The following is a 26,993-nucleotide window of genomic DNA, read 5'->3' as shown; positions in this document are numbered from 1 at the left end:
GCAATCAGCAGTATTAAGCTTCCCACCTTGGCATGCTGCCCATTAACACTACCCACTCCAAACAGCTGACCATCACACAGCACTTCAGGACTGCACCCAGTCACAGGATACCTTGCAGCAAAAAAAATTCTGTAAACAAGTCTCACAAACCCAGGTTCCGTTTTCTAAGATATGCCCCCAAATGGGTTTGCCCCTAAAAGAAAAAATCCTACAGAAGCTTGGCAATCCAACCTGGGACTTCGAGGCATTTAGCACGGCTGGACCACCTCTTGTGAAATGAAACCTTATTAAATATTTGGCTTCACAGTGGAGGGAGAGACCTCTTTCCAAGAATTTGGTTTCAGATCTCTAGATGTCCTCTTATTTTCAAATCCGAAGATTTCAGAAGTGACATTATGTTCCTAAAATGTGTTTGGCGCAGAATATATAAACCTTCAGAGAGGCAAGGGAGCCTCATCTGTCAAATCACAGCCTGTCCTACCTTGTAGTTAATGACAGTTTGTGGTTGCATGGACTTTTGACCTAAAATGCAAATAGAGTCGAAGGGAAAGAATTCACATTTGCTACTTATCATTCCTCAGTTTTCCTTCCAATCATTAACTCAAGCTTCGAATTACTTTTCAATTCTTCAGTCAATCAGAAGAATAGAGGACGTTGCTCTTAGAGCTCATCTCTACCCACAGAGCCAGTTCAACACCAGCTCCTGCAAACTGGTCTCTCCTCACATCAGGAACAGCATAGCCAAGCTTCATCTTTGTTCTCCATAGGAAAAATACTGACTGGTTAGATCTTCTGTGTCATCAAGTAGCTTTTACTGTATTAAAAATAAAGAAATTGAGTCCCTCAGATGCAAGATAATAGAGATACTAAGATAATCACATTGCAGTGCTAACACAGTAGCCTTAGTAGGAGGATGAAGGGAGTGTCTGCATCTTTGGTTCATCATGAGCTGCCTAAGCTGTGACAGAAAATGAAGATCTTATTAAAGGCCCAGATAAATATTTAAAGAAAAAACATTTTGATATTCAGAGATAGAAAACTCTTCAACACTGCTAAAATGGAAGTCTTATTTAAGAGATTCTGCATATTGCTTTGAAAAGTGAAGAAATGGGAAAAGTATGAAAGTAAGGGAAAGTATAACTTAAGGCATAAAAAAACCAAACAAGGGCAAAATCAAAACCAAGCAGAAGAGAGTTAGGAAGTGTTCCAACCCTTACAGTTAAGTCTTGTTGCCATTGTTACCCACCACCTACATTTTCAAACAAAGTTAAAAGCTTCCTTTGACAGTTCTTTAGGGAAGCAATTTGTGAAAAGTGCTTTAAAAGGATGATTTATAAGTTAAAAAAAATCTAATACACTCTTGGAAGCAGATGAATTATAGGACTCTGGGTTATTAGCAAAAACACCAACCCCACTCCAGGTTGGAAATCTAAAAACAGCAGTATTTCAAAAGCCTGAAACATTTAAGCAGGGCGACCGCTGACATGGCACAACACCACCTCACCCTTCTGCCTTTGCTTCCAGCTGAGCCATTCCCAAGAGCCCACAGTGGGAAACACGCTGCCCGTATGAACCAAACAGTGACGATGCTGGAAGCAGCCATTGCTTCAAGCAGAGACTTCTCCACTCCAAAAGACTGGACAAAGATGCACTTGGTTCCTGAATATGGACAAACAGAAGCTTTCATTTTTGCTCAAGTGAATTTAAGAATCAAGAGCCCACAGCTGACAGCTCCAGCATCCTTCCAGCTTTACTTTTCTGCAGTGATATCCATGGGCCACGTACAGCTCTGAGGTTAGCTGACAGTACCTTAAATTCTACCCAAAAAACTACAGAAATAAGTTGTAAAAGCAACTGGATTGCAGGTAGTTTGGAATGGGCAGGAACTCAAAGTTCACATACAGATGAGAAGACAACTCATTTCCCATGCTCATTACTCACTTCACTATTTCCAGGCAGTAGTGGTTCCTGTGTTCTACATACAGCATGTTCCACAGCTCCAACCTGACACCAGGTAACTCCTCACTTCACATATTCAACATTTATCACATCATTCACCTCAGCATTATATGATGAAAAAAACAAAAATGTACGAGCTGAAACTCAGAATAGAAACATACTGCTCAACAGGACACTATTTCTTGACACTGATATTTTCTGCAAATTTTGAATAGATTACCTACTTACCAGGCAGCACAGTGCAAAAATTCTCTTAATTTGAAGGTCTAATATATTTACCATTATTTTAACAAAATTGAGTTTTTCAAGAAACATGTTTGCTATAGTATATATTTTTAGTGGCATAGTCTTCCACTTCAAGATACCGAAACATTTTACTTTTAATATTTGCATTAGTAATGGTAAGGAGTGAAACACAAGAGTTTGATCTTTTCCCCCCTACTTATTTCCTGCTAGTGAGAACCATCCATTTCAGGAGCACCATTTCTGTTTATCTTATCAGTGCATCACTAGTGACTAAAGAATCATATTATTTAATAACAGGCTGTCAAAGTTTAAAGGCTACAACTTCATAACCCCTCAAAGGAACTCTCCATCTCTAGTAACGAGAATAAACCTATGTAGATGTTCTACTTATACCTTACTGAATGAGTACTGGTAGAGAATAACTTCTAAAATCTGGGATAAAATAATGTTGAACTTCTTCAATATTCTATGCAATTTCAAAGGCCATCTTTCCACACTGCTTTTCTCCCATTTTTGTTACTGAACACCATCAAAATTTTGCTGAAAACAAAAGAATATCACATCAAGAGTTCCCTTTAATTCCATGGGCTTATCATCACTATAATACCACTGCCATGCCTTACACATACAAGACATCTTTCTAATACTAAGATGCGCATCATTCAGCTAGCAAGTAAGTATCAAATTTGATCTTTCTTTGCCTATGCAACATTTAACTCTTAGTTCTGATCTTTAGATGTTTATAAATTGTGTAACAGGGGTTAAAAATACTTGGAAATTGGATTATATTTTATATAATATATATATACATATATATTTATATGCAGCAGTTACATTTTACAGATAGGCTAAGAGTTCTGAATAATTTTAGAGAGTGCCAAGCAACACAGACTCATGTTTGCCATGGCAGAATGATTCCATCAGATCACATCTGCCTTAAACATCAAAACACGTTTCCCCACTAATGAACTTCAGACCAAAATTTCATATCCATCATGTGGTTGAAATAAATACAATAATGCCTGAAGTATCACTGAAGAGTTCAGTGGTGGGTATATAGGAAACTGAGCAAGACTGACATTCTGCTGCTAAGTAGAATAGATGATCCTTATCAGAAGTATCTTTAAGAAGTGAGCCCAACATTGTTACTCCAGAAAGATAACCACCATTTTTGTATCAGACAAAAGATTTGTCATTTCTATCACCTCCTTACCTCCGATACCCCTGCTGAGTTTGCTACAGTAGGACTAATTTCTCTAACATAAAATCTTCAAAAAAGATTCCCATCCAGCGCAGAAAGCTGTATTTGTATCATTTACAGTTTTACAAGTAACAAGTTACCACAGGAGCTACACTTCAAAATGATCAGCATTTAGTGTTAACTCTCAGATCATGTTTTAAGTGAGCGTAACAAATCCATCAGAACATTCTCAAGTAGGAAGGATTGTCTTCAAGTAAACAGTTTCCTAAAACTGCCATTTTACTAAAAACCACAGACCCAAAAGAATTCCAGAATCTTTAAATGCAAAAAGGACAGTGTTAACACAAAGCTTAGAGTAACACATTAAAGCTGCTGAGGGAATTTCTTAAGTTTTCAGAGCCCAGAACGCAGTAGTAATACAAATGCATATAATATGCTTCATCATTCCAGCATGCATCTTTGAAACATTAACTACAGAAATATCATTTGTGCTGCAGATATTACATGTCAGAAAACATACCTCTATGTCCTGTATTATCTTTGGGTATAAGGACCTGTAAAACGAATTTGGGGGGCCATCTGTTGGTCTGTTTTTAAACAGGTACTGATCCCTAGAAAGAACCAGAAACATATTTTTATGTTTACTACAAAGAAACCCAACTGCAAAGGAATTCAAAATCTGCAAAGAACAAAAACTTACGACACGTTCTTACAGAATACTTGTAATAATTTTTAGTATTGAAATTATAACCCTTGTGACTTTAGAATGTGACAGCTGTATTTGGAAAGGAACAGGTGTTTTCCTTATGGCTTTCTGATTAAGGGTTCTCTGCTTCTCAAGGCTTTGGCCAGCAGGGTGTCCTCCTCTTGCACAGCTCCTTACACCATGCCTTGCACTTTCTTAGGCACACCACTAGAGAGCACAGAGAAACAGGTTCCCAAAGCAGAACACCTGATACCTTCATATATCTTTGTGAAGGATGAAAAGCTCTTTGCTGCTGCCCCCACAAGAGTCCACAGAAGGGATAAGGACTGCAGTGATACTCACTATCGAGTGCTCTCTGGTGGAGCTCAATCTATCACGGAGAACACAGTAAGAGATGAATTACTGTCTACTTACCAACACCTTCTTTCTGACAGTCCCTTCCACAGCGGATCTGTGCGTACCATTCTTTCAATCAATTTTTTCCATAGCATTCCCTCAGAGATGACTCTCTGCCACTCCTTACATACCAGCTCTGCTGCACAGAGTGATCTGGCATCAAGATAGGAAAGGATGTTTTCTGCTATGTGATCTAAGCCTTGCTCTACAAAGAAACAAAGGCAGTCAACACATCAATCACTTCACAACGAACTACTAAACACGTTTTACAGTACACTGAAAGATAATGCAGCTTTATTTAAGGCACTGGAGCAGATGTGATGATTTATACCATACACAGAAGCATCAGTTACAAATTAATCCCACGAGGTACACCAAAGTATCTATTTCCTCAGTCCTTTCCTGCTACTAGACTGTCCCATCTTCACAGAAAAAATGAGAGCAAACTAAGCTTCACCACTGTGCATCAGCAGCAGAAAGCATTTTGCTGCTTCTCAGCACAGAATCCTGGATGTTTTAGGCACTTAATCCATGGGGCTACACGGTCCAAGAAGCAGGTATTCCTCAATATCTGTAATACAAGGTTGTAATATTGATTCCTGCTGCCTTACGTGTAACATCAGATAACTCAACCTAGCAGAAGACAGACTCTACAGCAACAAACACAGACATCTCCAGGAGAAGCATTAGCAAAGACTGGGGGGAAAAAAAAAAAAAAAGATTAAACATGGGGACCTCTTTTGTATTTCAACTCTACAATCTACAGGTGCCAAGGCCTCTCCTTAATTTTGGGTATGCACCATGCCCTGCAGCCTGGTGTAAGCAGGAGAAAGCAGTGGAAATGCATCAGACAAATTCATTATGTGGACGTGGTGCTTTAACACCTCAGGCAGTTATGCTGATTGATAGGTGGCTGCCACCAGCCTCCATGCTCAGGGAAGTTATTAGTGAAGGACTACACCAGCAGAGGAGGGTGGCTGTAGTTTCTCTGCAGCTACAGAAAAATTCAAGAGGAATAAATGTTTTAAAACAACGTCAGGTTTAACGTAGTCATATTCAATGCAGCACTTATTTGTTGTCCCAGCAGTATGGTTGTTTCTAAGAAACAGCTAAAGCCTGCTCAGGATCACCAGAAGTCAAGTACTTCTGAAATAGTGACAGCTAGTGGCTCAGCTTCTGAACCATACATGCTGGCCCGAAGTAACTCTGGTTTAGCTTCAAAGATTTCACAGCATATATAAAACAGCCATAATAACAGACAGTATCTTTGCATCTCCTCTTCACCTGCTGGGATAGCTTGTGGATGTCCCATCCCTGGAGGCACCCAAGGCCAGGCTGGTCTGGTGGTCGGTGATGACCCCCCCACGTAGCAGGGGGTTGAAACTAGATGATCACTGTGGTCCTTTTCAACCCAGGCCATTCTATGATTCCGTGATTCTCCCAGCCCTGAGCACACCATGGCAGAACAGAGGTACGTGTTTGCCTGCTGACCACACAGGCTTTGATGGGTCACAGACCAAGTTCAGCACTGTGCGCGACAGAACTGTAAGCAGAACTCCACAGCTCCAACTGAGAGCTCTTGGGAAGTACTGAGATGTCACAGACACAACACCTGCATGGAGACTCTCATGCCCTAACTCCATCTGCAGCATAAGGCATGACAGCAGTAAGCCAATATGCAATAGTTAATAGTGGACTGGAGATATACTGATATTTTGGATGATCCTAACTACTAGAAGCAGCTTAAAACCATGCAGAAGCCACTTATGTAACATATTCCACTAATTCTAAAACAGCAAGCAAATTTCTCCCGTTCATATTTCAATTCCAGTGCCTCTGCTCCAACAAGTCATCACTGGTAGGTCTCCCATAAGCTCTCAACTGCTACATGAGAAACCTAAAGTAACTTCCTTTTCATAGATAACATAGGCCAGTTGGTCACACATGAAAAACAACTTTCAAAGTAGAAGATGATCATTTTTTATTTTCCACTCTCTCATCATGACCTACTTCAAAATACTGGGGAAAAAAAAATGAAACTTTTTTTTGTAAAGAATTAAAGTGCTCAGTAAGTCCTCCAGTGCTCTGTACACGGGCATAGCTTTCATAAATTTGAGCAGCAGTGAAAAGAAAACAACACCTGCAGCTGAAGAGCACTTGGTTCAGTTCTCCCAAACAATTCAGAGAACTACAAAAAGGCAGCTCCTACAATATTTTCAGTGCCAGTGCAACAACTGAATGGTGGCAAGGTCTAAGTAACCAGGGGTCTCCAACCCAACCACATCCAAGCCAGGGAAGTCTCTCCCAACAACAGAGCACCTCAGGGCAGCTATGAGCAGCAGCACCTCCTGCACTACCAGCAGCTTGGATTGGCACACACTGTGTCTTCCAGTCTGCTCCATCCCAACCTTGCCAGTAATTATCAACTTAAGGATTCTCAACACTGTTTACTTAGGATACATTGAAGTTACTGTGATTTGGCAACTTTCCCAAGGATTCTCAGGGCAATGTAATCATTGCAAGGTCCTCTCTCAAAGTTAAAAGCACAAAACCACTGGGAAGCAAGTTAATAACTCTACTCACAGTGAAAAGCAAAGGACACAACTTGTGAAAGCAAGACAGCTCTGCTTAGTCAGCAGCTCTCTGATGCTGAAGGTTACAGGTGCTACCAACAGGGCACACAGCATGCAACAAAACTAACTTCAGAACAACATGGTGGTGCTCAGCAACACAAGATCAGCCTCTGTGGAGGACATAGCTGTCAGGTACAGTGTAACACTCTAATCACACAACAGTTGTCAGGGCATTCTGAAAAGGAAGAAAGTTTTCCACTTGAAGCACTGAAGTTCCCCAAGCAAACAATGCAGAGGATAATGGCAATTAACTGCTGTAACTGCAAGTGCTACCCACAGAGCAATACACCAAGGTCTGTGTACGAACTGGAAGAGCTCAGGGCTCCCACTTCATTACCCTTGCCTTTTCAGAGCACCCTCCTCTCCCTCCTCTGACCCAGTTGGTGCTCCCGCTGTTCTCCCAGCACAGGTGCCATGGTGTGGGGCTGCAGACGCATTATGATTTGCACAAGGATCTTTAGACAAGTCATTAGGCAGTAAGAAACACTAGGAAACTGCAGAACTGATAGAGCGGCCAGGATGAGGCTGCTATGTTTCAAGCTTAAAAAGGGAGGTAATCATTGATGCCAACAGAATGTCTGTAAAACAGCAGGACAAGAGCATTGACTTTCAGTGCTCTGCCATCCCAGAGCTCAACGATGCTGTCCTGTCTCTGCCATGTGAAAGATGGGTTTAATCAGCTGCAGCCTACCTGAAGAGCAGAGGCACACACAAAGCTAATCTTTTCAGATGACCTTAATTTTTCTTTATGCTAGAGGAATAACCCACTCGAGCTATGTCTGGGTTCCATAAAAGCCAGCAGCATGTGAATGATGACAGGCAAATGTTTCATCATCTGCACCTTAAAGGCATGAAAGAAATCTTTTACTAGAGCATCTGAAAGACTGCAGGTGAATGAGCAGAAGAATCAAAGCTCATCAAATAACCTAGTTGTAGCACCAGAGGAACAGCTGTCCTCAGCAGGGACGTTCTGGCTGGAGTATCACTGTGTATCTCTTGTCACAAAGATGGGACAGCAGGATCCATGCTGAACAAACCCTCCTACTGGATGCTTCTCTAATTCCAGGCCTGAGAAGTGTTAACACTGCCAGACTGGCTAAACATAAATAAAGAACAGAAAATCACCGCACAGGCATACTAACATTCACAGATGGGGCAAGTTAAATGTTTTTAGCTAATTAGTTGTAAGCAAACCCTGAGTCTGCCCTTTTTCCAACCACACACACTCAAAAAGGAAGGATATGGGACAAAGCATCCATGCTGGCACCCAACTGTTGCTGTCACCTTGCTCACAGCTCTCAGCAGTCTCTGAAATGTAAAGACCATGGACATACCAGGTGCAAAGTCTCACTTCCCAAGGCAGAACATGACAGACAATGCAGGACGTTCAAGCAATGTTCATACACACTTATACTACCATAGAAGTTTATCTGTTACTGCCATCTCCTGGCAATGAACTAAATAATTACCCCACTGCAAAGCAAGACAAGAATGCCAAGGAGCTGTAGAGTTACCAACAGTCAACCCAATAAAAAAGCCATACTGCAAAGCATCCTCTGAACTGAACAATGCACACACTGGCCTCAGCCCCTGTTCTACCATACTTAGATCATCTTCCAGAAAGCACTAAATAAAACTAGGTCTGCTGTAAGCAGAACTGAAATGCCTTTAGAGTGAGGAGGGCAGTACCCCTTGCTTTCCAGCAGCAGGTTAAGCATTTTAGAATCGAGTGCAAGCAGCAAACAGCATACTCCTTTATTGGAAATCCATATGTACTATTTGAAATCCTCTGTGTAAGAACTTCAGTGTCACTTAGGCAGTTTTGGTAGTTTGATTCCCGTTGCTGTTTTGAGACTACCAAAGTGCATCAGGTTCCCAGCCACGATGGCAGGCAAACACCATGCTGGCTCTCTGTCTTATCTCTTGTGGTGCTAAGCAAAGATAGGATTGGCAGAGCCCACTACTTTCCCTACTTAAAAATGTGATCAAGGAATACAACGTGTACATTCATCAGCTTTGCTGGTCCAAGTGCTTTCAGTTTTCTTTTCCTTGTGAAATACTATTTTTTTTCAAAATGATAGTTCTCCAGATTAAATGTCATTGTGCAGAACTGATTAAGAAAAATGACAGACAAAAGCAGGAATGTTTTATAATTGTTCAGTCTTCAAACAAGTGCATTTGAAAAGGCAGTAATACTCCTCTGAAAAACAGTTGCGAAAACCTGAATCCAAATCCACCTCATGCTGCAAGTCCAGAAATGCAATCAAATTAAGTAGATAAATGCAACCTCATTAAATAAATATGATGGTTACCAGACAATAAAATCTACTTTAAGGTATTCAAAAGATGTGGTGCACTTTCCAGCAGGCAATAAAGCCAGCCAAGCTGAGGGCAAGGCATCGACCAGCTGCCAGCACACTGACCTCAAACTGCAGCCTGAAGGCCCAGCAGTCCCTCCAAAACCTGAGCTGCCCTTGAGGGAGGTGATGTGCAGCTATTTGCTGACTGCCCACGGACACTGTGAAGCTGGTGACGGCTGCTGTGCTGCTAGGAGCCACTGCCCCTACTCCTCGGGTGAGAAGAGCAGCACACAGCACAACTCTGGCCAGCTCAGGGCCTCCTGCAGCACATGCAGAGCCCACAGTCATCTGGTTGGCACCCACGTCCTGCTCAGAATCCTGTTTTATAAAGAACGTTTCACTGTAACATAGCAAAACTTTAGGGCTGGAATGTGGTCCCTAAGGAGAGCAAGAAATCTAATTAATTTAAAATACACAGAAAGCCTTCTTTCCTAGTAAGACTTGTTTTCTGCAGGCTAGGAATGCTCTCAAGAGGGTTAATACCTGAGCACCCATCAGCAAGCAGATGCTTTAGGAACAAGGGGACCTCAGGTCTGGAGAGTTTTAAGGCAGGAAAGGTGCTTGGCTGCTTCCCATCACTTGACAGAGCCAGAACTGCTGCAGACTCCTGCGTGTGGTGCAACCCTAGTACCAAATACACATCAATTTTGCATTGAGTTAACCGAGGCTTTCATAAAAGCTAGCTGCAATCAGCTGCCACAGCTTCACAACAGCAAGAATGTCTCTACACATCCCAGTCTGTGACAGTACACTTTACACTTCAACACATACAAACTGCTTTTTATGAAGCCCATGTTTCACTGAGTTTTAAGGACCAACTGCGAATTACGAGGTAGAAACCCTCCACTAGCAGACACATAACCTTTACAATCCTGTATAATGGTTAAAAATAGATTTGTAAAGGTCAGCAATGAGTGCTTCCTGATGCTGTTAGAATACAGCAATCTCAACTTCTGTGCGTACACACAGCCTTGAAAGCTGCATGCAAAGCATGGATGCACACCTCTTTGCTTTGCTACCAAGCCTATTCTTACAGTTCTTCCTGCTTGCAAAGACATCCAGATTGACCTCACTCACATCAAAGCCATGTCAAGTGAAATTTTCATGTGGAGTTGCACAGTGGACCAGTTCGTTACACTGCAGTCAGATGGGCCTGTGAGAATCCCATCACACAACATGCAGGACTTCACCTTCAGATAACTTCAAGCCCGAAGCAGCTCCAAATCCCTGTTTTACATTAGAAGTCTGAACATTCAGTTTGAAAAGCAGTTTCCAAATTAGGGACTAAAATCTTTGAATTTTCTTCAGTAAAATGTATCCAGCATTTATTGGTGTGCTTACCTAACAGCAAACCATGTTATTCCCTCATACCTCTTTCAGAGCTTCTGCAGTTTTACAGAAGATGGTGAAAAAAGCCAGCTGTTGTTCATTAGAGGTACAAGATGAAGTTTTGGTTGAATTTCAACTGTAAGTTAAAAAAAATTAAAATCCACAGGGATTTCCAAGCTCAATGTGCAAATATCACCTTGTGTGACAACGGAACCCAAATGTGGGATGTCAGCTCTATGAGCCTGACCAACACTAGACACAAAGCAGTCCCTTGGATCGTGCAACTGCACTGACTTTGATCACTGCAGAGATGCGGGTGGGATCTGCAGGAGCTGAGGCAGCATCAGCTGTGTGCCAGGCTCATGGCAGCACGAAAGAGGCTGAGCACAGCCTGGCCTGTAGGGACAGAGCCTGCAGGCTAAACATTCTGCCACTACTTGAAGCGAAGTTCACCAGAACGATCACTTTTTCCACTGAGGCAAAGGGAAGCCAGACACCCTGTGTGTGTGAAAATCAGCAGGGACAGTAGCAAGTAGAAATGATTTCAGTTTAAAACACAGGTCTAGCTTACTTCAGAGCAGTAGAACTACCTTTTAAGAAGCAATACTGATCTTCTGTTTAACGTGATGTCATTCTAACATGGCACTGATTTCATTCATGTCAAATTAAGCTCTTGGGTAAATCTACACAGAAACACCACACATTCAAATCCAGATTCCCTCATGGCTGATGGTAAGGGAAGAATTAACGTCTCTTTCCTGCTGCTCTCATGGGAACTGATGTGTCCTACTGCACCTCAAGAAGTAACGAATGCACACCAGCAGCACAGAGCTCCCATCTAAACGCTGAAGACCCTGGATGCAGACAAAAGGCAACAAGCATCACTGTTTTCTGCAGAGGCATCTCAGACATGCATGCAGGGCAGCTCCCTGCTCAGCAGCACCACGGCACAGCACCACATGAAAACTTGGCTTCTATTGGGCATTCTGGGAAACTGTGTTTTCTACCACAGGTATCTGCAGAAAAATAACTTTTTCAAATGAATAAAAACATCACAAAGTCCCCAAGGTTTCCTCACGACATGAGGCGGCTCCTGATTCTCAGAGTGTTGTCGGCAGTGTCAAACATAAGCTAATCAAAGTAAAAAACTGAAAACAGCAAATCATCCTCAGCAAAGAGTCTCTTTTAACAATATTGCCTTTAAGAAAGGCTGACACAGAAAAATGGAACAGTTTCCAGTATTCACATCTTCACAGAATCACAGAATTGTAGGGGTTGGAAGGGACCTCTAGAGATCATTGAGACCAACCCCCCTGCCAAAGCAGGTTCCCTACACCAGGTCGCACAGATAGGCATCCAGGCGAGACTTGAATATCTCCAGGGAAGGAGACTCCACAACCTCCCTGGGCAGCCTGTTCCAGTGCTCCGTCACCTCACCATGAAGAAGTTCTTACGCACATTCGTGCGAAACTTCCTGTGCTGCAGCTGATGTCCGTTTCCCCTCGTCCTGTCTCCACGTACCACTGAAAAGAGACTGGCCTCACCGCTATGGCCGCCACACCTCAGATATTTATAAACCTGGATCAGGTCCCCTCTCAGTCGTCTTTTCTCAAGGCTAAACAGACCCAGTTCACTTAGCCTTTCTTCATAGGGGAGATGCTCCAGGCCCTTCACCATCTTTGTGGCCCTCCGCTGGACTCTTTCCAAGAGATCCCTGTCTTTTTTGTACTGGGGAGCCCAGAACTGGACACAGTACTCCAGATGAGGCCTTACCAGGGCAGAGTAGAGGGGGAGGATCACCTCCCTCGACCTGCTGGACACGCTCTTCTTAATGCACCCCAGAATGCCATCGGCCTTTTTGGCCACGAGGGCACACTGCTGGCTCATGGCCAACCTGTCGTCCACCAGGACGCCCAGGTCCCTCTCTGCAGAGCTCCTCTCCAGCAGCTCATCCCCCAGCCTGTATTGGTGCATGCAATTATTCCTCCCTAGGTGTAAGACCCTACACTTGCTTTTGTTGAACCTCATCCGGTTTCTTACTGCCCAGCTCTCCAGCCTGTCCAGGTCTCGCTGAATGGCAGCCTGAAGGCGTGTCAGCCAATCCTCCCAACTTCGTATCATCAGCAAAAAAACTTGCTGAGGGTGGCCACTATCCCCTCATCAAGGTCATTGATGAAGATGTTGAACAAGACCGGACCCAGCACAGACCCCTGGGGGACACCACTGGTTACAGGTCTCCAGCCAGACTCTGCACCACCAATGACGACCCTCTGTGCTCTGCCTGTCAGCCAGTTCTCAACCCACCTCACTGTCCACTCATTTATCCCACACTTCCTCAGCTTTGTTATAAGGATGTCGTGGGAGACAGTATCAAATGCCTTTCTAAAATCAAGGTAGATTACATCTACTGCTCTTCCCCCATCCACCCAGCATGTGAAACATGCTTCCAAACAACAAAAGTTATCAACACAAATATCTATTTGTTACATTTGTTATATACAAATGTGGTAAAAACAGCTGTCAGCAAGGAAGCTCCCAGAGATGTCTCAGCAATACAGATGCAATACAAAAGAACCATGCATCTCCATTATATCTGCCTTGACACGTAACATAAAGGCAAACAAAAGTATAATTGAAGCTCATGCTTGCACATGACGACTGTGATGGTCTATTTCACTTCATTTTTATTTTTTTTTTGTTACATCTCAGATATTCCCCTAGAGAAATCAGGAAATCAAGAGCAAAGCAAGCTGAAAGAAATGTCCACTACTGAAAGGAGAGCTCTCCAGTTAGAATGAGGAGCACCTTTCTGTGCACGTGCCTTGATAAGCCAAGTCTTCTTTTAAAAGAAATTCCATGAAATGGAGATGTGAGAGAAAAGGCAATTTCCTCCCTTTCATGGCCTCCATTCATACTTTTAAGACTTTCTTCTTTTAATAAAAAGGAAATAGAGCACATGAGATTCTGTATTATTTTGCATCCTACCCCATATTCTTCATCCTCCTACTTCATCCCTCTGGCTACTATGAATTTAATTTCAACCATGCTTGACAGAGTCAAAATCTCATTACCTCCAAAAGTTGAATTTATCCAAGTTTTGGGAAAAAAAATAATTTTATATATATATATAGCACTATAGAGAATAGAAACCCACAGCATCCAAGCTACAACAACCATAATATTAAAAACCAAAGTAGCAGCATTCAAAACTTAGATACCTTCTAAGGGTCAAGCTGCTGGAGGAGCCTTCCTCACCTGTCCTGGTGATTACCAGATCACCAATTTCCAGACCTTTCCATTCGTATCCCCTCTCACTGCACACAGCTGTGGTGTTCTTGGGGATAACAGCCACAGACCACTCACTGCAGGTGTCAGTCTGTGCTATTTTACTACCAGTGGCAAATAGAACACATTTTTGATCACTTATGTGATGTGTACTTCCCACTCTGAGAATGACATCCACATATTTACCTTTCAGAAAAAAATATTTCCATAAATCAATGGAAAGAAAAATCCACAATTTTCCAGGAAATTAAAAGTGAAAGATTTTGTGTACCTATTTATTAATGCTCATATTTCTCAAAGAAATGAATATCTGAAGTGTAAGAAGATATTTCATATTCAAACTGTTGACAAAGTTTTGCTCTGAGAACTGGAGGTTCTGAACAAGCAAAGAAAGGAATCAAAGCTGAACAACACACAAAAATCCCCAACTGTTTCTGCTCTTGAGTCAGCAACAAGATAAGACGAACCAGATTCATTTATCCGTGCAGGCAGCTTTTCATTCAAGATTTGGAAAACGTGCTGTTCTTCAGGATATACTACTGAAACCGCTCTTCATGGAACAACACTGGCATCCAGTGGCCAATTCAATTAATCACAGAAGCAAATGACTCAGCTGCCCTCCTGAATTTCCTCTGACTAGGAAACATCACATTATTTAAAGCAGACAGTCTACATCTGGAGGACGTTCAGAAAAGTCTGTACACATTCCAGGCATCAGAAAAACGCTCTCATCAACACGCTTTCTGTAAAATGAATATTAATTTACCTGGTAACGCAGTGATGAAGTCCCGTTGTAACATGGGCTTCAAGTAAGAGTTAATATGTCCATGCTGATAGTGACACATTCGTGAAATAAGGTGTTCCACAAATTCAACTTGATCTGATTCAGACCACTGGTCAAAATATTTAATACACAAGTCTTTTTCCTTTTCGTAGTTTCCTTCTGATGGTCTTTTTCTTGAGACAATCACAGATGAAGTTCCATTACTTATCTGTTTTGAGAAACGAAATGTCAGTACATAAAATGAACAAGAACAGCCTTCTAAGAACTCACCAATGAAGAGAATGTGAGAAGAACCAAAGACAACAATCAAACTTTCAAGCATTGTTCAAGCTATGTGCAATGCCATGCACACCACATCTGCCATAGATAAGGCCAAGTGAAAGGCCCTTCTTCCAAACCAGGAGTTATGCTGAAATTTGAATTCTCCTAGCTCTTACAATTTTAACATCAAAGACCTTACCTAGTTTGAAAAATTTCTAAAACAAGTGGTTCCTACTGCACATGCCAGTTTGCCTTTGCTGCACACTGCAGCCTGCCTCCACAAATGCTTTACAGCTCTAGCAGTTAAAATAGTACATGCTCAGTTATGTACAAAAGCTGGCTACAACTTCTCCAATTAACATAAAAACCATCAAGACCCTCCATGTCACTGTCGCACTGTTTGCCCACAAACAAGGCCCAAGAATGATGTGATGTCAAACAGCAATGCTTGTTTTGTTTCTGAAAAACAGCTCAATCAACGTTCGAGACATCCACAAAAAATAAACCCTGAGAGCTTCAGTGACAAATAAGGATGCTTCAGAACACCACTCCAGGACTTGCTACTTATCAGCAAAGAGAATCAAACGCTCATGCCAGGCTCTTCTGAGCTCTTTATGACATCAAAAAGGGCTTCTGAGGCTCTCCTAAATATTCCCAAAATAGTCCAAAGCCAACTGGTTGCAGCTCCTTTCTATGCATAAGTGTTGGATTTCTCCTTTTAAACAAAGGCCACCTGCTCTGAAAGGCTGGACATTCACACATATCCTCTGAAGCACAACTGTGTCATTTCAGGGTCAGCACAAACCACAGAATTTAAGATCTAATCATTTCTCAAGCATTGTTCATTGATGTCATCCTTCACTTGAACACTGAGCTTATTTTAGGACGATACAGTCAGCCTACATATAAGGATGATTTTGCATTGCAGACACAAGTATGTGGAAGCTTCCCAAGGAAAGCCATGGCCCACCTCTCCCCATGCACACACACCTACCTGCCATAGGGTATTTTTCTTTGGAGACTCATCTTCATTCTGATCCTCCATCACTGATGTGTTCTAGGAAAAACGGAATTAGGATTTTAATTTTCTGTTTTTCATACTCCGGCAATTCCTTGCTGTACAAGCATGATGAAAAAGCAAATTAATTGAACAGGTAAAATTAATTTTCCCAGTGAATGAAATTATCAGAGATTTCTGGCCACAAAACCTGTGTCTTGTAAACAAATTCCCCTTTTAACTGACACGTTTATCAAACCCACTTACTGTAAAGACAACTCCCCAGCCCCTCTTCAATTTCTTTGAAGGGTTTTCATGCAGCCTTTCAACGCTTTTCTCAGTGGGAAATAAACTCACTTGCATCCTACTCAGGCCAAAGTAATTAAACCTGTCAAAGCAATCAACTAGCACTTTCTGCCAAAGCAAAATCATACACATCTAGTTGGAAAAAAAAAGAAATAAATAAAATCATGATATTCTGCTTGCATGCAACAGAGTATTAACTCCTCTTTGCAGACCTAGCTCAGCACGAGAGGAGGGATCACCCTCTGCAGAACATTCCTGCAGCTTGCAGTCAGTTTGTGGCCATGGCCCCTTGGCACTCAGCAGCTTCCTTCACCCCAAGGCTCGCCCTCCATCACCACTGCTCCTCCCTGCTCCTCACCTTCCCTTTTGCTCGAGAACAACAGATGGAAGAATTTCTAGCAACATTCAGCCACAAATACTTCTTTTTAGAGGTCACTTAAATTTATAAGAATCTTTCCTTCTTTTAATTACCTGCTCACTTCTGCTGTCACTACCCAGCTGCCATTTCTTTCTGCCTGCTCACTGGTACTCCACACTTGAGCTTCCTACCAGCCTGCCCTCCCCACTGCACACTGAATAACTACCAGGTGGCCATCAAGAAAACCTGAAGGTCTTAAAACATTGCCTGTATTTTTTTTTTTATCCTTCTTCCCCTCTCTCAGCGGAAAGAGAAACAATATACTCCAGTCAAACACATGATGAAATAAGTCACACATCTCCTTTACTCTTGCCATTGCTGATTATGGTTTAACTCCTTAACAACTACATTCCCAAACCAAAACATTGCTCCACATCAATAAACATTTGTCACTTCATCTCCCTATCCCTCTCTTATTAGAAGTGAAGCACACCAAAATCAGCAAACTCGAAACCAAAAATTAACAGCATTATCCCTACAGGCAAGCCCTGCTCCACCACTTGTCTCCAGGGCTGGTTCTGAAGCACACCCCGAGCCCTTTTCTGCCTTGCTGTTACATATGAAAACCACATCTCACACAGAGGGAAGATGTCATTATGAAAGCTGCCTGCTGGGTGATAGAACACTCCAGTCTGTTTGGTTATGGCACAGCAACACCAAATACAAGCCCAGGAGATGCGAGCAGGGAATCCAGAATTGGACAAAGGAGAAAAGGTACTTTTTCTATTCCCTGGATAGGTATGTACCAGTACTTCTGGGCACACAAGAACAGTAACACTGGAGAAAGAAGCCCCACTTCCCAATTATGGTTTCTGGAGAAGCACGCCCCTAGCAGCCCAGCACCAGCACAGCTGTGCCCATGAGACTCCGTGGTGCACAGCTCACTGCAGCCCTCCTGGCATCCAGCAGGTCCACGCCAGCTAGCCTGGCCCAAAAGGCAGGCATGGAATTACACTGGGCACATTTCTCAGTTTAAAAATCAAAAATATCAAAACACTACTCAAAAATTCCCCGTATGTTGTTGACAGTGCTTTCAGTTAGCACGCACCTAAGTGAGTAAGGAGCATCACAATGTCTTTTGATGTTTAAGGTTAAAAACATGCACTGATTCTATGAGCTGCCATTACCTAGGAGCCAAGAAGAGGAACTCTCAGAGTATCAAACCTTGAAGTTTCCCATTGCCGTGCCTGGCTCAGCAGAAATCCCACGTTCTATCAGTTCAGCCCAGCCTCACTTTCCTTCAATAGGTCACGGAGTGTCTGCCACTGCTTTCTTCTGCATCTTCACTGGGAAAATTCCCAGAGGTCACCGTTATCTTTTTCTGAGATGTAGGCTAAGAATAAAGCTCTAAATGCAATGTCTTTCATTCCAGGAACACACAACAGAGCAGCAATCTAACACAAAGTGTGCAAGAAAAACCAGACCAAGATGTTCAGACTTCCATGCTGTGCTACTGACTACAAAGCAAGCTCTTCTTACAGAAATTCTGCTCTGGTTCTGACGCTGCTCAGGTCAAGAGTAGCAGGCTTTCAGGGGGTGCTGTGTCCCTGGTATGCACACTGCTGTGCTGGAGCAATAGGAAGGCTGTGTTTCTTCCACCCCTCTCCACTTGTCCCTCGTCCTTCAGAGGTTCAGCACGGTTCTGCCCAAGGACAGTTGCTTGGTTCCACAGCAACTATCTGGCACACACAGCAGTGCTGCTGACTGGCACATCCATGTCCTTTTGACGTCTGGGCCACGGAGATGAGGGCAGACTGCACGGATCCACTTTTAGCTGGAAATTTAACTCTGCCTATGAGATCGTATTTAACACACAGCTATGTTAATTTAATGGTATCAACTAAAGTGTTTCTTGTCTTCTTCTATCCTAAACTTGCTTCAAATTGCTCCCTATTATAATTTCTCTTCCTAATAAATTCTTTCTACTTCTGCCCTATACAACATTTAACTTTTCTGGTTATTCCCTAGATCACGTACATCCCAACTCATATGGGATTTACACACTGTACCCAGACTAACACACCACCAAGACTTAACTGAAGAACACAAGATGCCCAGCTGGATCCTGTCCTGGGCCCGGAAGAAGCAATCAGACAAGCCTAATTTGTCCTATATATCCACAGTACTCATCAGAAGAATTCCAGAACTCCTAGCAGCTGGTGTCACCGGTCCTCGCATGGGAAGGTCTCCAACTATTAGGCAAGAAGTGAGATAGGCATCTACAAGTTGGACACTCCTCCTTACCATGCCATTCATTCCCTGCTCTCCACCTGCATCTTGCTGCCTACCCCACCCAGCCTTGACACACAGCTACCCACTGCCCTCCTGCACAGCTTCCCAGTAGCTCCCAAGCACCAGTAACATCATCCACACCCTGTTTCCCCATGCAGCAAGCATGGGTGCAGGCAGAGAGCTCCTCCCTGCTCAGCTGTGCAGCCCTGAGCCCCTGCAGTGGGGCTGAGCAGCGCCCACAGGCAGACAGAACAGGCAGGATGTGCTACTGCCAGGATCACAGAAGCCCAGCAGCTCCTCACAATAGAAGCCGAGCTTCTGAATACTGTCAATTAATCCTGCTTGGAAGTTCATTTTTTCCAGAAATTCTTGTTAACTTACTCATAGCTCTTGCAAAATTAAAATGATATTTCAAACCAGCTGTCGTTCCTTAATTAGTCAGCCTGGAACAAGCACTCTCCATCCCCTACCAGGAAAGGCAGCAACAGAGACACAGTAACAATGGGTCTGAGCAGACATTTCACGCTGCCCTACGGTCACGCTCAGCTGAATAAAGTCACTCCATGAACAGCCCGTCTGCATTCCCACTAACAGTAAATCAGCAGCAGCAATGAAGTGCACGAACTGCTCTCCGTGCTGCAGCATCCCACGTTCCTCCTCTAGCCCTGCAAGAACTCCAAGCTTTCTTCAGCTTTTCTGCTCGCAGTGCTTCCAGTTCTTGGGATTTCCACCCTTCTGTGGGATGCAGGTGGATGTGGTGAACACGCTCAAAAGTTTCTTGGGGAGAAGAAAGAGATACTGACAAGCAACATCATTACACAAAGCTCATTTCCTTCAGAAATCTGATCCCAAGAAATTAAAAAAATAAAAACAACCATCAATGTTTCCAAAAGGGAAAAATATTGCAGGTATTACAAAACATCATAAATCACAGTGTCAATCAAGATCCTTACATACCTGGTAGCAACTACACTCTGGCATCTCCCCAGGATTTATAGTTCCACAGCTGTGTAAGTGCATGACACCAGGTACAAAAGCACCTCCATTTCCCTGCTGATGGATGCCAGCAAGGCGGGTCTCTTGCTCCCAGAACCCAAGACAAGAGGTGCACCTTTCCCAGCAGAAAGCTATCTCATCTTCTACCAGCCGTGCTAGCTACAGGCAGGTAGAGCCGAGCTCTGCACCACGTTTCTCTATCTGGGAGCGCTTTCACACACTTAATCGACTGAACAGCAGCAGCACGGTGCAGATTTGTTCTTTAACCCAGTTTTAGTTCCAGTACCGACAGAGCAATTACAGAGGTGATAGCAATAACCCTGGGAACTGGGACGAGACTCACAATCAGCTGCAGCAGCTCCCAGCCAGGCAAACAACATTGTTGAGACTCTCCAGTAACTCCTCCCTGCTGAAGGATGGATCCGTAGCTTTAGCCCAAACTAGCCAGCAGCTGTCCTACCTTGAGAAATGGAATTACAGTTTTCAGCCATAATGAAAAGTGGTGGCCAACAAGAACTTGCATTGCCCCACCGTTAGGTCAGTAATTCTAATCCAAGATCAAGTAAGTCGAGTCTTTCAAGTTCCCACTTCTGACAAAGTCCCCACTCACTGGAGGAATATTAGTTAAAACTGCAAGATGAACAAAACCGATCAAAACAGTTCTGATTTCCTTCAGCAAATCATGCCTACATTTAGCCTTACAGAAGTTGAAAAAACGACACAAGTAACTACATACATACTTGGATACTCAGAAGTCGAACACAGAGGCTGAAGCTGGCTCCCTGCAGACTCACACTGCCTTCTGAAACCAGCTCTGCCAGGCAGGGACTGGTGAAGGCACTAATTATCAGCACCCAGGGGAGGAGAGGCATCCACCACCCAGCACAATAGGACCACACCAGGAAGGGGATTAGGAAGAAAAGCAGCGAGACATCTCTAACATCTCAAAGTGGTGGGTATGTGTCTCTCACGGATTCTTGCTTTTGAAATAGCCAGGAAGCCCCAGATGGCTTAAGAGTGCTTTAAAACGAATGTAAGTCCCTCTTCAGGAAGCAATGGTCGCTATTTTCTAATCCAGGAATCTGATAAGTTATGTTTATTAGAAACATCTTGACACTTGACATCTTTTAACTACTGAGAGCCCAAACACCAAGTGAAGCAGGAGAACCACCCATCTAAACCACATAAAACACGTAGCAGCTCTTCTCACATCAAGGACAAAATCTCTTCTCATGTCCCTCCAAATCTGCAGAGGAATGCAAAATACTCTGGTGGCTCTGAATTCCAGCTCAGAAATAGGCAGCCGCTGACAAAATGTGCCTATGCTAACAACTGGAAAGACTTCTAGCCTCAAAAAAATCTCTGCAAGTATAGCCAAAGGCTATATAGGGAGGAAGCACATAAAAGATTCTTGTATCAACAGAGTAATAAAAGATTAGGAACAGTTACTGAAAGCAGAGCAACAAAGATGTTTGGCTTCACAGAGGAGACGGCCCCAGCAACACCATAGCTCCAGGTCTCAGCTCAGGATGCCTACAATAAATGGGGCCACGCACCATCTCTTTTTGTCATTTGTTGTTGTTCATTCTGATTTTCTACTTAGTGAGATAATTAAGCCATACCTGCATGAAAACAGTCCCCTGAGATGAAAAGCAGACAGTGGAGCCCACGGCCAAATAATTTGCCAAATAAAGAGATTCAAAAAATATGATGGTAGAGAAAACTCTTCATCCACATCTCAATCACTATAAAGCACTGTGAAAACAAAGCTCTAAGGGTCATCGAGTTCAACTTGAAGGGTTTCAAGTAAACTGAAAGTTAGTTCTGCTGATCACGGTCATACCTATATCTGAGACCTGTACTAATAATTTCTCGTTTCAGCTTAAACTGAACCGTTTATGTAAGCATTAGGTAACCACACACATCAGCTCAATTGCCTTCAGTCCTCCCCTAGCAGCCAGGCTCCCCAGTTGCCAGGTAGTGCAGTTATTGCTGGAAGTTCAACCGAAAATATACTTGAAATACTGAGAGTGCACCAAGATCTAACAGCTGAAGGCAAAATTAGAAGGAAATCCTCATACTGAAAATAAAGCATCGCTTTTATTAGCCTCTGACTAACCACAGAAAGGTTTGCAAGAAGATTCAGTACTAGCAGATACCTTAAACACAAATGGGATAACAATGGGAGAACAAACACTGGTTGGACCTCAGCTCACAGACTTAATATTCCTTTTACATACCCATTTGTACAGCTCCCAGGGGCCTGATTTTCAGGAAGCCCTGCCTGATCAGTAAGAGCTCCCAGTACCCAACAGCCCTATCTCTGCTCAAAGAAAGAAAACCTCAAGTGCTTCTGCACTTCCACCACTCTAGAACAGTTATTCTGCAGGTGAGGAAGAACACAAATGGCTACTAATAACTACAACTGTATACAACAGGTTATCCAGCTTAATCATGAATGCTCTGAGGACTGCAATTAGTACCAGTGTTCCAACTTGGCTTCTAAAGTGTCAATCTTTGCCTTACATCACTGCAAAATTCATTTGCTGTTCTTCAGTAAATACATGACTGCGTATCTCTTAACATTTAGCACAATGATCTAACATTAAGTTAACCTCAGAAGCCTTGTTCACGGAGTACTAAACCACATCGCCTGTTTTTAAAGTGAAATTCCACCGAAATAATCACAAGTTTAGAATTTGTGCTGTGATCCAGCTCCATGAAACACCAAGCAAAGGATCTGACCCCAGGGAAGGACTCAGGGCGCTGGCAGCTCCATGCAGTGGGCAGCCAGCCATGTGCAGGGCATCCTGCAGCTGCCAGCAGGGCAGTGAGCCTGGTAACGCACAGCCCAACCTGCACAGCACAACCTGCACAGCACAACTGCTGAGCAACTGAAAAAGCAAAACCACTCTGCTGGCTTTTCAAACTTTAAAATTAGCACGATACAGGCTTTCATAGAGATCAGAATCATAGAATCGTAGCTTGGTATAAAAACATAACTGACTGATTAAACTAGGAGTCAATTCAGGCTGGAACAAGAGAAAACCCTGCTACTTCTGTCCAAATTACCAGTTGTTTTCCATGCATATATTTTCACTCAATAGACATTACTAGAAAAAAAAACCATATAATTACTGCAATCCCAAGAGACACCAGTGTTTCCAGCAGCAGGTGTAATTGCTAAAATTAGACAGGGAGTAGAACGCTTTTGATCTGTCAGACAATTTAAACTGCCCATGCCCTCCCCTATATATTTTTTTTATAATATGCAACAGCTTTGCACTTCTTAGGGGAGAGCTTACCTCAACAGGTACAGCAGGGATGATGTCTAAAATATTCCTTGCGTAACTGTCCCAAACACACCCTGCTCTCATTTAATTTCCTGAGTGTCTGGAGCAAAGCGTCAGTAACAAAAGCTGCCTGCATCCATCACATCTTAACACACTGTATGTGCAAGGACAGGGAGCTGAGTTGTGTAATTGTGGCTCAGATGAGTCAGCCCTGCACTGTTCTGAGCACCACGGTGCAGGCTTGCCCAACATGGACATCAGGCAAACTGCTTCCCTGCACGTAAGGATGGGAGCCCTGCAGAAGGGCAGGTGGGAGCCTGCAGCCCTTGGCTTCACACCAGCACCTACCAAGCAGCTCCTGCCCTCCAAACCCACGCATTCATTTGTGCTTTCCCTCTGACTTTTATAGCTTAACTTTGCTACGCACCGATCACGTTTTCCTTTCAGCTGAAAACTGGCTTTATCGTCAACCAGCTGGACTGCGCAGAGCTCTGCCAGCCTACTCAGAGGTTGAATTATACCTCCAGCTCACAAGCCCTGCCTGTTTTCAGCCGGGCACCCAGCCCTCCTTGGCAGGCTCTGTGCTGCATGCAGCCGGCCGCATTCCTGCCCGCAGCAGAAACATCTCAGTGCTGCTGCAGAGTGGTACAGAGCTCCAGCTCATTGCTGACACTGCTGAAATCCCTCAAACTGAGGAGCGTGGTAATCTCTGAACTGAATTAAACACAGCTGAAGTTGTCAGAGCTTCCAGTGCATCTCATCCTGAGCGGCCAGAGAACGCACCGCATGCTCTCCTACACAATTCTCATCCATCCTCAAAGTTTTTCAGATTAAAGGTAGGATGAGGAGCATCTCAGAAGCAAATTTCAGATCTAGCTGGTAACCGGGTCATCCTCGGACGCCTTCAGATTCATCCAAAATAAATCAGCCTATGTTAAGATTAAATACATTTGCAATTTGGCTGCCCGGTTCAAAGCTAAAATACTCGAAGGGTTATTCCTGGATGCCCAGAGGGAATTTAGGTTCAGACTTCTGGATCCACATGAAACCCATTCTGCCCAAATTTAGTTACCTCAATGTGCCAGACAGCAGCTGAGCCCAGCTCCCAGCACAGTGGTGCCTTAAAAGCCATACAAAGAATACAAACGGGCATCAGAGACTTCAGTCTATTAAAAGAACCCCAATAATCAAGCCATTCTTAAAAAATCTGACCAATTCTCCTTCCACCCCCGCTGCCATTTGCTGGTGCTCATCCTCCCCCCCTTCCCCTGACACCTCCAGACACACGCACTGCACACAGAAGCACACAGAGCAACTCCCAGCAACCACAAGGCCACAGGATCAAGTTTGTTATCATGAAAGACAGACAAATGAGGATTTAAGGATCAGAAATACGAGCTTCAACTAAACAATCAATTCTCTAAGCTTGCCTGTGTCCTTTCTCCAGTTTTTCTAGGAATAGACCTGGCACTTTCCTCTCCATCCTCTCCTGCTTTCAGTGGCCACCAGGATGACTCCAGAACTCGTTCTCTGGCTTTTACCCCTCCCCAGGGAGCAGGAGAACTGCAGCCACATTCTGAAGAAGATCCTACACAGATCTTTTTTTTTTCTGTAAAAGTTATAAAAACATTACTCAAAAACATGGAGGAGTCTGAAACAGCAAAATCTCAGAATGTGTTCAGTAACCTCAAGTATTTGTCTTCTGCAAAATAGAAGTGTGGGAAGAAACATTCTTACACACAAGACATTATAGAAGCTAGCACAATAAAAATATTCAATAAAAATAAAGCCTAAAACCAGCCAGCTGCTCCAAGAAAGATTCCAGTGCCATTCAAGAGCCATTGTAAGTCCATGTTTTTCTCCAAAGATGCACAGCAATGTTCTTCCAATTTGGCAGCTAATGAAGCCATATTAATCCATGAAATCCTAACCACTTACTAAGTGTACAAAACAAGTCTTTGCTTAATACCCAATTTCAGTGCATTTTTGATACTCAACCAAAAGCCCTGAGAAAGCCCTTTCTTAGAAAAAGGCTGTGGACTAGCTTTGGTTAAGAAAGAAGCCTTCAGCAATAAAAGATGCTAAAATCAAATACTCTTTTTTTTCCCCCAATTTCCACTCAGCCTTGCCTGGGCTTAGCCAAACACTACACTCAAGTGCTGATTTTATCTAGGCATTAAAAGGAACACGCAAGCGCCTAATTTGGATTTCACATGGTTTATATAATGGAGGTCTAAATGCTCTTGACCTCCAAGGTCAGCACCACTTTTCCCTGCAACTTCAACTTGCAGTTAATTAACAGCAGAAAGTCTCTGGTTTGAAGGCGCTACAGAAAGGGATTTGAGAGCAGGGGAAGATGTGCCCAGAGTCTCAGGTTCCGCTTTCGGGGGGACTGTTTTTCATCCATCTCTTCAGCAATTCACGTTACAGCACAGCACATTGCATCGGCCCCACAAAGACCTGGAGAAGTTTTACAGGATCCAAAAGGCACCGCGACAGCCAAAAGCAGCATGTTGTGCAATGAAGCCCTGAAACCAAAGCTGGGACTGCTGCAGCAGGCCAACAATTATCTCCTCGCTTTCTGAAGACATTTGAGTTTCACATCACTTCAGCAGGAAAACTGCTGCATACTTCTGAACAAACAGAGAGCTTTCTCCAGAGCTCTGGTTTTCATGTCCTGGTTTGGAATCTGGAAGGGCTTTTGCTTCCAACTAGCAGCACTAAGGATAGCTGATGGCTTACACAGCATTTAAGAGACACTGCAGGTAAACATAAAAATCCCTGCAGTTAAGAGCACCAGGCATCCTGGATTTCCACTCTTCAGATACTGAATTCATAGGCATCTGGCCCAGTATGTACGGTTTCTCCCAAGGCACACACCCGTATGCATGCTCAAGACTTTCAGATTACATTTTCTTTATCCACCTAAGCTTGAGAGTACACAATTGTTCCTGGATTCCTGCATGGATGTCTTTTTTTTGTATCATGTCTTGAATGAATCCTCCAGTTCAAATATCTTCAAAAGCTTAGCAGACAATAGCACCACGACTTCCCAAAGCAAGCTGCAATGTGCATTCACATCCTGCAGTCATGTATATAATTCCAAAGATATCTCCACTAAGTCCTTCTTTAATTTCTCAAGCAGGGCATTTAATTATGAGCTACTAAATACTGTACAGAGAGAATTTTCAAGTCCACTGTTCCTCACTAGCAATTCTTAAAAAAATATTTAGCTCTTTTCATATTTTATGTTAAACTGAACACTTAGCAGTAAATATTTCTGCATTTATTAAAGAAAACCCTGCAAAGTAAAGAGCAGAGTAGATGCCCCAAAAAATCAGGGTTATTCGAGAATTAGTAGTTCAGGCCATCCCTAAAATCTGGCTTACTATCTGTATCAAGAAATACGTGTCAATCTGAAGAATGATAAGAACACTTAAGAACTCAAAAGGAAAGAGTTCAGCATTAAAAGGTAAGAATCCCTAAAAGCACCAACACAATGCCATGCATCAATTCAGGACTTACAACACCTGTCTGTAGCAAAGGGTTGCAAAATAGTCACGTTTGCCATAGAAACATCCTACAGAACAG

The 26,993-nt window shown here is 43.1% G+C and overlaps 1 protein-coding gene across 5 annotated transcripts in view; it reads right to left on the bottom strand.

The window, feature by feature from the left end:
* The window catches only part of FBXW11 (F-box and WD repeat domain containing 11), a 66,958-nt gene that overhangs the window by 18,338 nt on the left and 21,627 nt on the right, over positions 1-26,993 (bottom strand). For all 5 annotated transcript variants that reach the window (XM_085237099.1, XM_085237098.1, XM_085237101.1 and 2 more), the window contains 4 exons: positions 16,155-16,217; positions 14,882-15,107; positions 4,527-4,713; positions 3,927-4,017 (listed from right to left, as the gene is read on the bottom strand). In XM_085237099.1, the coding sequence (XP_085093225.1) occupies positions 3,927-4,017; positions 4,527-4,713; positions 14,882-15,107; positions 16,155-16,217 (567 nt within the window). The remainder of the gene's footprint in view (positions 1-3,926; positions 4,018-4,526; positions 4,714-14,881; positions 15,108-16,154; positions 16,218-26,993) is intronic.

This window comes from Meleagris gallopavo, chromosome 15 (genome assembly GCF_905368555.1).
Source record: "Meleagris gallopavo chromosome 15, MGAL_WU_HG_1.1, whole genome shotgun sequence".
NCBI lineage: Eukaryota > Metazoa > Chordata > Aves > Galliformes > Phasianidae > Meleagris > Meleagris gallopavo.
Note: the sequence above shows the minus strand (reverse complement) of the source record. Positions and strands in the feature narration are given on the sequence as shown.